Genomic DNA, 16518 nt, shown 5'->3' with positions numbered 1-16518 from the left:
GGCACTTCAAGAGTCTTCTACAAAGAATATCTCCATCCCCTAACCTCCTGCATACCTTAGTCGAGTCTAGGCTTTCTATGCTCGACGATTTGTTAATCTCTACATTCCCCTCAAATTGTACATTGTTCCAGACACTGTCTGCATCTGACTCCTCTCTTTCTTCCCTGTTAAACTTTAGATTTGGTCAACCTAGGGTGGTAAAGTTCTTTTCTGTTACCGGCTTCCAAGCTAAATTAGTCGTCGTCCGGTCAACCAATTCCTGAGTAACCCTAACCAACCACTTGGCCTTCATCATTACCGCTGCAACTCTCTGATTATCAATTAGCAATAGAACCAATCAAAGGGGACGATGATAGAGCCAGCTTATCACCCCCAATCAACTTCAGTGTACAAGGCACATGACTCAATAAAGAGTCATGCACCTTACAACGAAAGGTCGACCCCTCCCCACAGTTAAACCAGATTGGGCTGGTCCACTCCGCTTACACTGCTTGAGAACTGATCTCTTTAAATTTAACAGAGGCACCCTTCACTGCAGCTTGTTAGGCACACCACCTTTTTCTGAGACAATCTCTACAAAGGATTTCAATTGAGTCATCCAATCTTGGCTATTAAAAACCCTACATTCATTAAAATGGTGTGCCTGTTGTAGCCCTTCTTTCTCAAGCAACATTTGGGTTTCCAATTTGAAAAACCTGTTCGAAAATCCTTTTGACCGACCTACCTCCACATGGTGCCTATCATTTTTCACTTCCTAGCAACATGTATCCCAGCAATCCACCTCACCATCTTCTTCTTCCTTTCTCCTCCCTCCCCAGAACGATGCTTTGACTTCTGAAGCTAGCCACACCTTGTACCGTAGACCCTAGTTTTGAAGATTCAAAGCCCTTGGCACCATCTCTGGCTTAACTCCAAGAGTCTTAATCCTTGTAGAACTCAGATCCTTGATATTGAAAGCTAGTAACAGATCTCCCAGAGCAAGATCGGCTTTGTGGAGGATGGCCTCCTTCCACAAATGGAAAGGCAGACTACAAAGATTGAGAACAAAAGCACCATTGGTGATCAAAATCTCATTTGACAGGGGGCACTAATGATTTAACACCACTACTCCCTCTGGTCTCAACAGCTGAAGTTTCCAGTACCACACTGCTGACGTCTAGTAATGCTTTGCCACTTTGGAAGGGTTCAAAACGAATCGCTCTGTTTATTGCCAATTTCTTTATCAAATCCTCCAAAATTTTTCCCCAGCCTGGGATTTCTTTCTTTGTTTTAGTCACATATCTCCTCTCCCACCACAGATAGTTTAGATTCTGTAGCTGAAAATCAGACTGGCACAGCAATGTTTGTACAACTTGCTGCTCTCTTATCTCCCGAGTCCATGCTCTCTCATGAAAGCTACCGTCCCCTGCTGTCTTATTTACTGTTGTACAAGAGAAAAGGAGAGAGGAGAGGAGAGACGAGAGGACTGAGAGCCCAAAGAGAATCCTGCAGGCATGCAGTATGTTATTATTTATACAAGGGCGACCGTACAACTTAAAAATAAGAAAGAAATTACAAAAGTACCCATGTGGTACCATACATATATAAAATAGCATCTGTTAACACTCCCCCTCAAGTTGGGCATGAAGTTGGAGCATAGATATCAATCATGCCCAACTTGTCACAAAGATCATGATGTCTTGAGTGGTGTAGTCCTTTTGTAAAGATGTATGCAAGTTGGTTCTCAGAGCTGACATAGGGAGTACACACTTCGCCTTTGATGGCTTTCTCTCTAATAAAATGCTTGTCGACTTCGATGTGTTTTGTTCTATCATGTAGCACTGGGTTAGCAGCAATGTTTATGGCGGCTTTGTTATCACAGAATAGGGTCACAGGCTTGTCCACTGTGAAACCCAACTCACCCAACAGATTCTTTATCCACATACTTTCAGCCAATTCAGCTTCAGCACTGGATCTAGCCACCACACTTTGCTTTTTACTTCTCCAGGTAACAAGGTTTCCTCCTATAAAGGTGCAGTAGCCACTAGTAGACTTTCTGTCATTTTGAGGTCCAGCCCAATCTGCATCAGCATACACTTCAACTCTCAAATGCCCGTGTCTTTGAAATAACAAGCCAGCACCAGGAAACATTTTAAGATATCGGAGGATTCTTTCTACTGCTTCAAGATGAGTGGACCTAGGTGCATGCATGAACTGGCTAAGGACACCAACAACATATGCAATGTCTGGGCGGGTCATAGAGAGATATAACAATCTCCCTACAAGTCTCTGAAACTGTTTCACATCCTTGATAGGTTCACCTTGGCTGTCACCTAATTTATGGTTGGGATCAATGGGAGAGTCAACTGGCTTCACTCCCATCTTTCCAGTGTCCTGAAGTAAATCTAGGACATATTTCCTTTGGGAAATGAAGATACCCCTTTTTGAGCGGGCAACTTCAATTCCAAGGAAGTATCTGGGAGGCCCTAGATCCTTTACTTCAAACTGTGTGGCAAGGAAACTCTTCAACCTCTGGATTTCATCCTTCCAATCACTAGTAACAATTATATCATCAACATATACTATTAAAGCAGCAATTTTACCTTCTCCTCTTTTCACAAACAGTGTGTTATCTGATTGACATTGCTTGTATCCTTTCTGCTGAACCGCAACATGGAATCTGCTGAACCAAGCTCTTGGTGATTGTTTCAGCCCGTATAAAGACTTCTTCAACTTGCACACCTTCTGTTCATTGCCTTGAGCTTGGACACCAAGGGGTTGTATCATGTAAACTTCCTCTTCAAGATCATCATTCAAGAATGCATTCTTGAAATCAAGCTGATGTAGATCCCAATCCAGGTTAGCAGCAAGAGAGAATAGAACTCTAATGGAGTTCATCTTGGCAACAGGAGCAAAAGTTTCTGCATAATCAACTCCGTACACTTGTGTAAACCCCTTTGCCACTAAACGAGATTTATACCCATCCACCATGCCATCAGCCCTATGTTTGACGATGAACACCCATTTACATCCAACTGGATCCTTTCCCTTAGGAAGATCTACAAGTTCCCATGTGCCATTTTTATGAAGGGCATTAATTTCTTCCTTCATGGCATCTGTCCATTCAGGTACTGAAAAAGCTTCTGCCACATTCTTGGGGATAGGGACACTGTCCATAGAAGTAAGAAAAGCACGAAAAGAGGGTGAAATGTTCTCATAGGAAACAAAGTTGGAAATGGGGTGTTTAGTGGTGCACAATCTAACACCTTTCCTGTGAGCAATAGAAAGGTCAAGGCCATTAGCAACAGAGGTATCAATTGCAATAGAATCAGGGACATCATTGGGAGCCAAGTTACCTGAGTGAGTATGATCCGCCCCCGACGAGTTTGATGGCACTGGAGGTACAACTTCTAGATTCTCCACAGCTCTTGAATTTGCTTGGCCTTTGCGACGATGGAAGAAGACACAAAAAGGCGGAGGATCAAAAGAAGAGGGAGCTGAACCATTTTCTCCTCATGCCTACACTCCCCCTGAGGAGAAACAAAAAAGAAAGGCTCATCCTCAAAGAAAGAGACATCCATGGAAACATAAAATTTCCAAGAAATGGGATCAAAACAACGGTATCCCTTTTGAGTAAAGGAGTACCCCAGGAAAATGCAAGGAATAGCACGAGAATTCAATTTCTCATGAGTGGGAGACAGATTTTGGACAAAGCACCGACAACCAAATATAGGAGGAGGAATTGGAAGAAGGGGGGCCTTAGGGAAGAGAAGCTGATGTGGGGCTTTGTACTCTAACCACCGAGAGGGCATACGGTTAATGAGGTGGGTAGAACAAAGAACAACCTCAAGCCAAAAACGTTTGGGGACATTCATATGGAGTATTAAACCCCGAGCCACCTCAAGGAGATGTCGGTTCTTTCGTTCAGCAACACCATTTTGTTGTGGTGTTCGGGCACAAGAGCTACGGTGAAGTGAACCACACGAAGCAAAGAACTCCGTGAGATCACTATGAAAATACTCTTTCGCATTATCTGACTGAAAGATTTGGATTTCAGTTTGAAATTGAGTGAAGACCATCCGCTGAAAATCTTGGATAATTTTTGGTACTTCCTCCTTGGTTCGCATGGGATATACCCAAATATATCTAGAATAATCATCAATGAGGGTAATAAAATACTTGTAACCACTCTCAGATGGTAAAGTAACAGGGCCCCACACATCAGAATGAACAATGTGAAATGGAAATTCAGATTTACTATTTTTTGGAAGAAAATGAGTTCTACAATGTTTACTCAATTGACACGTTTGACAAGAGAAATCTGAAACGGACACCGACTTAAACAGTTCTGGAAACACAACTTTTAAAGACTCAAAAGACAAATGACCAAGGCAACAATGCCATAAATAAACTTGACTCTTACAAGACTGACTCATAGGCTCTGTAACATGAAGACCAGCCTTATTCTCCAGCATGTAAAGTCCATCAACCATACGTCCTCTACCAATCGTCCTCCCCGAGGCCAGATCCTGGATCACACAGTAAGAAGGGAAAAAGGTCACTGAGCAGTTTAAGGAATTAGTAACACTACTAACAGAGAACAAATTAATGGGAAATTTCGGAACATGTAGAACATTAGAGAGGGTAAGCCTAAGGGGAAGAGAGATGGTTCCTTGACCAGCTATGGAAGCGTATGATCCATCAGCTAGTCTCACCTTGTCTCTTCTAGAAAGAAGGTGATAGGTTTGAAAGTAAGAGGACATACCAGTCATGTGTTTTGACGCTCCAGAATCAATGATCCAGGGAGAGTCAAGGGTATGAGAAGCAACATGGAAAGTTGTGGCAGAGTTACCTGATGTAGATGCGAATGAGGTTGAGGGAGGAGCATCCATCTGACGAATTGCTCTACCATAGAGCTCTAAATTGTCACGGAAGGAATTCATAATATCCTCCCTTGGGTCAGATCCAGAGGAATGTGTCTGAGTCACAGTATGGATGGGGGGCTGATTCTCTCGATTAGCCATGTTGGCCACAGTGTGTTTCTTTGTACCTTGCTGTCCTGACCTTTTATGCACATCTGAACTTTGCTTCTTATTCAGATCTTGAGCCCATTTCGGTTTCCCATGAAGATCCCAACATGTATCTCTGGTGAGTCGGGGTTTCTGGCAATGAGTACACCACAATTTTTCTTTATCTTTCGTTTTTTTCTGGAGATCTCCATTCCTAGAAGAATTTCGCACACTGGCAGAGACACCCCCTTTTGTTGCCAACACAACTGCATCTCCACCAGGGCTGTTCATCAAATTCCTTCTGCTCTCTTCAGATTGTACAAGAGCATAAACTTCTTGAACTGATGGAAGATCCTTAAAACTGAGAATCTGGACTCTGATAGATTCATACATAGGGTTCAAACCATGTAAGAAGGCAAACACTCTCTATTGGGAGAAGTTTCTTGTACAGTTTTGCATCCTCGTCACATTTCCAATCCACACTTTGATAATGGTCCAACTCCTTCCAGACAGAAGTCAAGTCAGAGTAATATACCGATAGACACCTCTCCCCCTGTTTACAAGTAGACGACTCTGCCTGTAGTTGATAGATCTTTGCATAGTGTTGCAGTTCTGAGTATGTAGATTTGGCTTGTTCCCAGATCTCATTTGCCATTTCAGCCCACATGAAATTCTTCCTTATTTGAGGTTGCATAGATACTAAGAGCCAAGACATAAACATGTTGTTTTCCTGATTCCATCTATCATATTCAGCACTCCCAGAGTGTTCTTTAATTCTCCCATTAATATAACCTATCTTCCCCCTTGCAGTGATGTACAGCTTGATCCCTCTTGACCACTCTAAGTAATTTAAACCATCAAGAGGGACAACAGCCATGGGAAAGGATAGGTCTACCCACTCATTCCATTCAGCATTGAGGAAACTCCAGATGTAGCAGAATCTTCACCACTCATGATTTCAGATTTAAAAACAACACCCCCAAAAAAAGGAACACAGCCTCAAAGAGTTATTACAAAAGGTACCAGCCACTTCCAGACCTTTAGTCCACCAAAAAACTGCTGTTGCAGCACACAAACAAGGTCCTTATGACCTACGGTTTCACAGGGTTCCCAAAAACAAGACTGCTCTTGCAGCACATAAACAGGCCATTATGACCTACGGTTGCACAGGGATCAAACAACCCCACAACAGAAAGGAAAGAAAGAGGTGAAGTTCACCACACATCTAATCGGTAGACCTGGAACTGGTCCAACATCAGGGCAGCCGAACAGTTAATGAGTGTGAATAAACCCTAGTTGATTCTAGGTCAAAGTAGAGAAGAAGAAAGAAGAAAGAAAAGAGAAAGAAGAAGAAGAAGGAGAGAAGAAGAGTGTTCGGCCAGACTAGAGAGAATGTGAAAAATCACTCTCCTAGCCGACCCACTTGAATTTTATTCATAAAACTTAGAGTTACAAGAAAGACAATTTTGTCCCTCATAGAAGATGGGACACATAACTTAAACTCAGATACAATAGACCTTTCACATTCAAGAAGATACACCAGAATGACCAAAATACCCCTGACTCGAGCATTCTAACAATGAGAACAAAGTAAAAAAAAGGAGGTTACTTCAGTCGAACACCAGGGCAGCCGAACAGCAGGTGAACATCAGATGATAACTTCTGAAAGTTTCAGTCGAACATCAGGGGAGCCGAACAGCAGATGGACAGCAGATGATAATTTCTGAGAACCTGTCACCCTCGAAACAAAACCTTCTACATGCTGGAAGCCGAACAGCAGATGGACACAACTGGAAGATGAACAGACAGACTGCTCGACTTCACCTTTCAAGCCTGGACGACCTGCTCTGATACCATGTTGTACAAGAGAAAGGGAGAGACGAGAGGACTGAGAGCCCAAAGAGAATCCTGCAGGCGTGCAGTATGTTATTATTTATACTAGGGCGACCGTACAACTTAAAAATAAGAAAGAAATTACAAAAGAACCCCTGCGGTACCATACATATATAAAATAGCATCTGTTAACATCTACCAAATCCTTCATTTGATCTTTAGTGTCCCCTACAGGTCTGTTGATTGATTTACTCAGATTATCTGTCAAGACCAAGAAATATTGAAAAGCTTACTCTATCTGTTTCCAGCTTAGACTCTCTTTACCTTCTGGGATACAGACCAACCTTTTCTTCCCAGGGTTGAAGAACTCAGCCAGTTGCACATACATTCCACATGTATTCTCCAGAATTTCTGCCCAGCAAGTGGTATCACCTTCCCTATAAGAACCTCTCCAGTTTACCTTCCGTTGTGAATGTATGGCTCCTTCAATGAAACCTTTGAACCACAACATGGCTTTCCCTTTTAGCAGTACAGTCACCTTCAAGTGTTCAATGAATTTCAGAACAGTCCCTCATCTAGTTTTTACCTCTTCCAAGACAAAGGTTTTGGCCTCAATTCTGATTTTCTTTCTCCAGACATTTGCACGAACAAAGTTCCTCTCAGCATCCATCTTCCAAGGAATTTGCTGGTGATGATTGTGCTGAGAAGGAGAAAGGTCCATCTCAATAGAAGTTTTGCAGCTCAATCTAAAAATGGTGTCTTCTCTATTAAATAATTTTACAAGGCTCTAATATGGAATCAAGTGGAGAGATCAGAAGTAAAATGGGTTTAGGGAAATCCTATTCCACCAAGGGTTGAAGAATTTGCTTGGCTGGCTTTGGACAGTACCCTTACCTTGGATCATATTCAACATAGGGGCACACAGTTGGCTGGTAGGTGCAACTTATGCAAAGCTGCTGAGGCGAATGAACTTCTTTTATGGTCAGTTCAAAATGGATTTCTTTGATCCTAGATCTCAGGGAGAGATCTTTTTCCATTAGCCTGCATCACATGGAAACACTAAAGCAAAGATAGCTTGGAGCTGTGTCCCCTTTGCCATTTTCTAGGAAATTTAGAAAGAGGCAAATAGAAGGATTTTTTAAGACAGCTCCAGGAAGAGATCAAATGCAATGTTTTGTGAAAGAAGAATTATGGATTGGATTCTCATACTACCAGAATTTGAAGGAGTGTCAGAAGATCTTGGAGATGGTTTTTGGTCTCTTTTTGAAATAGATAAAAGTGTTGTTTTTGTGTTTTTTTCTGGATGTTTTTTGTTGAAATTGTATTGCTGGAGAAAATTGTGGTGATATCTCATTCTCATCAGCCGATCTGATTTACTTCCTTCTTTTATTAATATTTTTTCTTTTTATTTATTACCAAAAAAATTACTTATGTACAGATTATCAATAGCTGACACAATCCTCGGAATGTGAGACATGTGGCATCTGATGGGGCACATCTATTGCATCCCCAAGCCAGACTGAAGGTACATACACATGCTCACATGCATGGACACAGATGTAGATGATCAAATAAACAAAATAAGGGATGAACAAAATATTAAAAAAAAAACTTAAGTGGAATACCTCATCACGAATATGTGTTCGTGCACGAAAAGTCAATCTCTCGTGAACATCTGCTAGAATTCTATATAATGTTGGACGCAACCCCGCTAAAGACTCACTCCTTCTACTCAGTTGTTCTCCCAGGACTTCAACTTTAAGAATATCAACAAGTTCACAAAGAAAATCAAGATTTGCTTCATGAATAAGTTTTGGGCGAAGTGTATCATATAAATAAATGCACCTGCAAAAAATTAGCTAACCATTGTGAGAGTAGTGACATAAGAAAGCAAATCCATGTGGTTAATTGATGAAACTTATCATGAACGACATACAAAAAATCAGACATGATAACTGGAGAGGGATGGAAGGGGTTTAAGAAATAAATAACAAATAGAGATATGAAGAGAAGAAAAATTACCTAAAAAAACAAAAATTACTAATGATATATCAATACAGCATACAGAAGCAGCTCAATCACTTGATATCTTGTAGACAAGTTGTATCCACTTTCTTGGCAGTCAAGGGCACATTAGATCCTCCTGTACCCTGTAATCACTTCTAAATTCTAATTTCTTCGGTTTGACTAAACAACGCAACTTGTTACCTAACCCCAAAAGCCACTGGAATATAATGCAAGTCAACCAAGCAGAGTTGCATCTCTTACCTCTTTGGTACCTCCTAAATGGAATAGCATAAAGTTTAATTTTGACAACAATAGCCTTGAAAACCACTAAGATCAGGTACTGCAGGGGTTTTTTGGAACCACAATAGAGGGATTTTGGTCATAATATATTGGCCCCACTGGAACTGGAAACTTCATAAGTGCATATCTATTCTCCCATTTACAAGGGATGAGGTTAACTAAACCCTTGGGTTACAAAGAGAATCCTCTAATCACCTGTTTCTGAATATAAATTTGTGAGACAGATCTACTCTCATTTTTGTCAGTTGTTAAATCTGTCTTGGTGCTTTCCTGGAAACTTTGAAAAGTACTTAAACTCTTCAAAGTTAAGGGGTCTGAATGTGAAATGAAGAAAGTTATCGAATACTGTCCCTGCAGCATCTACTTGGTGCATATGGAAGGAGAGAAATCAGTGGATATTTCAGAATCTGATCTGTTAACTTGAGGAGCTAATTAAGAAGGTTATGGGTACCATTCACTCTTGGATGGCAGCAACGGTTCATTTCAGTAATATTTCCCACCACAATTATTCTGATCCCACCACTTTGTTTTTTTTCCAAATACCTACAAGTGTTGCAAGGATTTTAGAGAAGAAAATGAGGGCATTTTTGTGGCAGGATGGAGGAACAGTTTTAAATTCAATCTGGTGAGCTGGAAATTTGTGTGCCAGCCTAGAAAATTTGGAGGCCTTGGCATCAGAAATATTAAATTTGTTAAAAAAGATCTTCTGGGTAAATGGTGTTGGAGATTCAGTAAAGAGAGATACAGCCTATGGAGAAGGATTATTGAAGACAAATATGGGCTCACAAAGCTTGGTTGGGATTCAGGCCCTGGCCTATCCCCAAAGAGGTGTGCTATATGGAGCAACATAGCCTCTATTCTCCCTGATTTCTTAAAGGGCAACAGGTGCAAGGTTGGTAAGGGTAATCGCCTCAAATTCTGGCACGATTGGTGGTGTGGGAACCTGGCTCTACAGGAGAAATTCCCTTCTCTTTTTGACGTTGCACTTGATAAGGATGCTGTGGTTGAAGACTGCTTTGATTCTGTGAATGGAGAGGTTGTTGCAGCCCCACTTTTCGAAGAAGTATCAATGATTGGGAAATCAGCCCACTGACTGAGCTGTTAAGCCTTGTTCAAAGCATTCCGCCTAATCCTCAGATTGAAGATGAAAGATTCTGGTCTTGGAGCTCCTCAGGCAAGTTTTCCCCTCAGTCCTACAACAACTTGGTGTCTTGCGAGGACATTAATTTCCCTTGGGCTTTGATCTGGAATTCCCATGCCCCATCCAAGGTTAACTTCCCGCTTTGGACTGCAGTGCTTGGTAAATGCTACCACAGATCAGCTTCTCAGAAGGGGGATGCTTCTTTTGAATATCTTGTGCCCCTTGTGCAATGAGATTCCCGAATCCTCCAATCACCTTTTTATCCATTACAGTTTTTCTTCCCAACTGTGGGAAATGGCTTGGTCTTGCTTTGGTGTTCAGTCATGCTTACCTCAATAAGTTCTTCAACTTCTGCAAGGGTGGTTCCCTCAAGGGTTTGAAAACTAGGGGCAAAGCAAACTACTTTGGAGGATTTTTCCATCTACCATACTATGGGCTCTCTGGAAGGAATGAAACAGCCAAATCTATGATAACAATTATTCTGAAGTAATTTCAATTAGAAGCAAGGTTGTAGGATTTTTATGTTCTTGGTTAAGTGTACAAAGGGCATTCATGGGTGTCCAACTTTTCTCTTTTTTGAAAGCTGGACCTTTCTTTAATTGAATCTTTTTGTATATTCCAATGTACAGGCTCTCATCAGTCCCAAGTTAGGATTCATTACAAGCAAAGTGGTAAAGTCAAAATCTGATGACCCCAAGTTTTCCAAGTAGGAACAGGATAATTCTTTGGTTACGTCATGGCCAGTCTGTTCAATGCAGCCAAATGTTAATCGCAATTACATGTTTCTTTCTACTACCAAAGATATTTGGGATTGTGTTATTGCTACATACTCCCAGGTTAAGAATATTGCTTGAGTCTACTAACTCCACAGGGAAGCATGCAACATGCGTCAGGGGAGAGGATTGTGGCTATGTACTTCTCTAACTTACAATCTCTTAGGGAAGAGATGGACCATCTAGAGGCCTTGCAATGCAAGAATCCTAAGGATGGTGAACAGTACCGGAAATATGTTGGGAACTGATTATTTGATTTCTTGGCAGGCTTGAATCCTGAATATGATCTTACCCGACAACACATCTTGAGCGTAAATATTGTTTCACTTACCACTACATACTCCTTGGTACAGGGAGAAGAGAGTAGGAGGGCAGCCATGATGCACACTTCTGTAGTTGAACATTCAGCGTGCATGTCCTCTAAACTCAAGCAAAGTGTAAAAAACAGGGTGTTAGTGAGAAGAATGATAAGGTGGTGTGTGAGTACAACAAGAAGCCCAAACACACTAAGGACCAGTGTTGGAAGCTAAACCCACATTTGAAGCCTGGGCAGTTTAAAACAACAAAGAAGGGAATTGCTCATCTTGATACTATTGGAGTTGACCAACCCTCTCCTAGTGTTTAGTCTCCTTCACATGACTCCTCTTATGTGATGGAGAAGCATAGGAGCCTATTGACTCAGCTTTAGAAGTCTAGGTCCTCTACCTAAGCTGGCACTGATAATCCTTCCAATGCCTTCGCTAAATCAAGTACTACACTTGCTTGTCAATCTTCCTTTCCTAGCTCCTGGATTGTGGACTTTGGAGCTAGTGCTCATATGACTGCTTGGTACCTCTTTACCTCTTATAAACTGGCTCTAGCGAAAGGTAAAATCACAGTAGCTGATGGATCCCAAACTCTAATTCCAGGTTTCGATGAAGTCAAGCTCATTCATAATCTTTCCTTGAGCTTTGTCCTTCATGTTCCTCAGTTGCACAAAAATTTGTTATCTGTTAGCTCCCTTACCAAATACCATAATTGTTTAGTGACATTTTTCCTTTACATTGTGTTTTTCAAGACCTGAGCATGGTGATGACGACTAGAACTGGACATGAAGCTAATGGAGTTTAACTTTTTGATCAAGCTCCCGAGCAAGGATTATTGTGCCAAATCAAGTCATGTTAAAGTAAAAATTTGAGTCTTTTGAAGTTGTGGCATTGTCATCTTGGTCATATGTCTTTTTAGCCCATTAAGATTTTGTTCCCAAATTTGTGTTAGTCTATGTTCAACTTGAGTCTACAATGTAAAGTATGTCATCTCTTAAAGCAATGTAGAACAACATATTTTGCGTGTAATAGAAAAAGTGATCTTGCTTTCCATTTGATACATATTAGTGTTTGGGATTGGGGCCCATATTATATTCCTTGTATGGATGGATATAAATACGTTATCCTGTTTCTTGACAGTATGGCCGGCCAGAATTAAGAAGAAGAAAAGAGAAGAGGAGAGGAGAAGAAGAGAAGAGAAGAGAGAAGGGAAGAAAGAAGGGTTTTGCAACGTAACAGTGCTGGCGGCGCCAGCCTTTATTTTAATATATATAGGGCGGTAGAAATAACAAGGGAAAAGACCCTTGTGCCCCTGAGTACAATAACAGACATAACAGAAAGAAACGAAATAAAAAACACTTTAATTAGCCAAACAGGCCCTAACATCAGCAACTAAAATAATTTAACATTATTTTAACACTCCCCCTCAAGTTGGAGCATAGATGTCAATATGCCCAACTTGTCACACAAATCTTTGTGTCACACATGATGGAGCCCTTTGGTGAAGATATCTGCAAGTTGTTCTTCTGAGCTGACATATGGTGTACACACTTCTCCACTTTCAAGTTTCTCTCTAATAAAATGCTTGTCCACTTCAATGTGCTTCGTCCTAATAAAATGCTTGTCCACTTTATTGTCACAGTAGAGTGACATAGGATTGCTTACTACGAAACCCAGTTCACCTAACAGATTTCTTATCCACATGATTTTCGCAACCCCATGAGCCATCGCTCTATACTCTGCTTCAGCACTGGATCTAGCCACCACACTTTGCTTTTTGCTTCTCCATGTGACAAGGTTTCCTCCTACAAAGGCACAATACCCACTGGTAGACTTTCGGTCATTGACTGCTCCTGCCCAATCTGCATCAGTATATACTTCCACTTTTAAGTGACTGCATTTCTGGAACAACAAACCAGCTCCAGAAAACTTCTTGAGATATCTCAAGATCCTCTCTGCAGCCTCAAAGTGAGTTGTCCTAGGACTGTGCATGAATTGACTAAGGACACCCACTGCATAGGCAATATCAGGCCTAGTCATAGACAAATACAAAAGTCTCCCCACGAGTCTCTGGAACATCTTCACATCTTTCAAAAACTCTCCCTGGCTGTCTCCCAGATGGTGATTAGGTTCAATAGGTGAATCAAATGGTTTTACCCCCAACTTGCCTGTATCTTCTAGTAGATCTAGTACATACTTCCGTTGGGAAATAAAGATGCCCTTGTGAGAGCGGGCAACTTCAATTCCAAGAAAGTATCGTAAGGGGCCTAGATCCTTCACCTCAAATTTAGTGGCTAAGAATTGTTTCAGTCTCCGGATTTCAGCCTCCCAATCTCCTGTGATCACTATGTCATCCACATACACAATAAGGGTTGCAATTTTACCTTCACCTCTTTTCACAAATAGAGTATGATCTGACTGGCATTGTTTGAACCCATCTGTTGAACTGCTAAATGAAACTTACCGAGCCAAGCCCAAGGTGATTGTTTCAACCCATATAGAGATTTTTTTTAACCTGCACACCTTTTGTTCACTGCCTTTGGCACAGAACCCTGAGGGTTGGGTCATGTACACTTCCTCTTCCAAGTCACCATTCAAGAAAGCATTTTTGATGTCCAATTGGTGAAGATCCCAGTCAAGGTTTGCTGCCAAGGAAAGAAGAATCCTGATAGAGTTCATCTTGGCTACTGGAGCAAAAGTCTCTGCATAGTCCACTCCATATACCTGTGTGAAGCCTCTTGCTACCAGTCTAGCCTTGTACCTTTCAACAGTTCCATCAGCCTTGTGTTTCACTGTGAACACCCACTTGCACCCCACTGGTTCCTTCCCTTCAGGAAGGTCTACCAACTCCCAAGTGCCATTTTTGTGTAAAGCATCAATTTCTTCCTGCATTGCATCTGTCCATTCAGGTTTTGACAAAGCTTCTGCCACAGTCTTAGGAACGGGGACACTATCCACAGAAGAGAGAAAGGCATGGTATGATGGTGAAACATGCTCATAGGACACAAAATTAGAGATAGGATGATTAGTGGTACAAGACCTAACACCCTTCCTCTTAGTAATAGGAATATTAAGATCATTGGTGACAGGTAAATCAACATTTAAAGGAGCAGATATATCAATGGGAGCAAGTGTACCTGGCTGATGAGACGGATCTGCCTCGGGTGAATCCGATGATGTTGGTTGCATAGTGCCAGGCTCCACGGCTCTTGAACTCTGCTGGCTCTTATGGCGACGCTAAAAAACTTGGAATGGAGGAGGATCGGGTAAAGGAGGTAGTTGAATTTGAGTCATCGCCTGTTTCTCCTCAACCCTACTCTCCCCCTGAGGAGAAACCGACAAAAAAGGTTGATTCTCAAAGAATAAGACATCAATGGAAACGTAGTACTTGCGAGCAATGGGATCATAGCAACGATACCCCTTTTGAGATAAAGGGTAACCAAGAAAAACACAAGGAATAGCCCGAGGATCAAGCTTACCACGAGTAGGGGACAAGTTATGGACAAAACAACAACACCCAAAAACACGCATCGGAATGGTGGACAGCGGGGCTGTAGGGAACAAGAGCTGATGTGGGGCCTTATACTCTAGTAGCCAAGAGGGCATGCGATTGATGATATATGTCGCACACAAGACCGCATCCATCCAGAACTGTTTTGGCACATTCATATGTATCAACAAGCCACGAGCAACTTCGAGAAGGTGACGGTTCTTCCGTTCAGCCACACCATTTTGTTGGGGTGTCCTGGCACAAGAGCTTCGCTAAAGTGACCCACTCGAAGCAAAAAACTTCGTGAGATCACTATGGAAATATTCCTTCGCATTGTCCGACTGGAAGATATGGATTTCCGTTTGGAACTGAGTGAACACCATGCGTTGAAAATCTTTCACAATTTGTGGCACGTCATCTCGAGATCGCATAGGGTAAACTCAAGTGTATCTAGAATAATCATCAATCAAGGTAACGAAGTACTTATAGCCAGCCGCAGTAGGTAGAGTAATAGGGCCCCAAACATCAGAATAAACAATATGAAGAGGAAATTCAGATCTTTTATTTCGTAAAGGTAAAGAACTTCTACAATGCTTACTCAACTGATAAGTTTGACACTGTAACTGACTCACTGACAAGGACTCAAACAACTTTGAAAACATAACTTTTAACAACTCAAAAGAAAGATGACCTAAACGACTATGCCATAAATAGGCTTGACTCTCACTTGACGAACTCGTGGACTCTATCGCCTCTAGACCAACATTATTCTCCAACACGTAGAGACCATCCACCATCCTCTACCAATCGTCTTCCCCGAGGTCAAATCCTGAAACACACATGAAGACGGAAAAAATGTGACTGAGCAGTTCAAGGAGTGAGTCAGACTACTAATAGACAACAAATTAATAGGTAACTTCAGAACGTGCAGTACATTAGGAAGAGTAAGGCCAAGTGGGAGAGGTATGGTGCCTTGGCCAGCTATGGTAGAAAAAGAACCATCAGCCAGTCTTACCTTATCTCTCCCAGAGAGAAGGTTATAGGTCTAAAACAAATTAGACTTACCAGTCATGTGATTTGAGGCTCCGGAGTCAATAATCCAAGGAGAATCAGTAGTATGAGATAACACATGGAAGGCTGTGGCATTACCTGATGTAGACGCAAACGAGGTAGAAAGAGTAGGCCCAAAATCCATCTGGCGGAGAGTCCTACCATACAATTCCAAATGTTCACGGAAGGAGTTGATAATATCTTCCTTAGGGTCAGAACTGGGATGACTCTCCTGAGTTACCGAAGGACTAGTCTCTGTCGATGCCATATTAGCTGAGTTATACCTTTTTCTATTCTGCTGGCCTGGTTTCTTGCCCTGATCAGGAGCTGACTTCTTACCCAAATCCTGTGCCCATTTAGGTTTTCCATGGAGATCCCAACATGTATCTTTCGTGTGTCGTGTCTTCTGGCAGTGAGTGCACCAAAGCTTGCTCTTATCATCTGATTTTTTCTGAGTGTCACCCTTTTTAAAACCACCTCCGACATTTGTATCTGAGTTTCCCCGGACAACTAGGGCAACTGACTCCCCTTCTACACCATTCATCACACTTCTTCTGCTTTCTTCTGACTGTACCAAGGCATACACCTCCTGAACTAATGGCAAGTCTTTACTACCCAAGATTTGCACCCT

The 16518-nt window shown here is 41.7% G+C and overlaps 1 protein-coding gene across 5 annotated transcripts in view; it reads right to left on the bottom strand.

The window, feature by feature from the left end:
* LOC104600457 (sec34-like family protein) overlaps window positions 1-16518 on the bottom strand; it is a 128223-nt gene that overhangs the window by 44785 nt on the left and 66920 nt on the right. For all 5 annotated transcript variants that reach the window (XM_010263386.3, XM_088893300.1, XM_010263384.3 and 2 more), the window contains one exon: window positions 8447-8666. In XM_010263386.3, coding sequence (XP_010261688.1) covers window positions 8447-8666 — 220 coding nt within the window. The remainder of the gene's footprint in view (window positions 1-8446; window positions 8667-16518) is intronic.

This window comes from Nelumbo nucifera, chromosome 8 (assembly GCF_055504915.1).
Source record: "Nelumbo nucifera cultivar China Antique chromosome 8, China Antique-T2T, whole genome shotgun sequence".
Taxonomy (NCBI): Eukaryota; Viridiplantae; Streptophyta; class Magnoliopsida; order Proteales; family Nelumbonaceae; genus Nelumbo; species Nelumbo nucifera.
The sequence above is the reverse complement of the archived record's forward strand: the minus strand, read 5'-3'. Positions and strand labels throughout refer to the sequence as shown.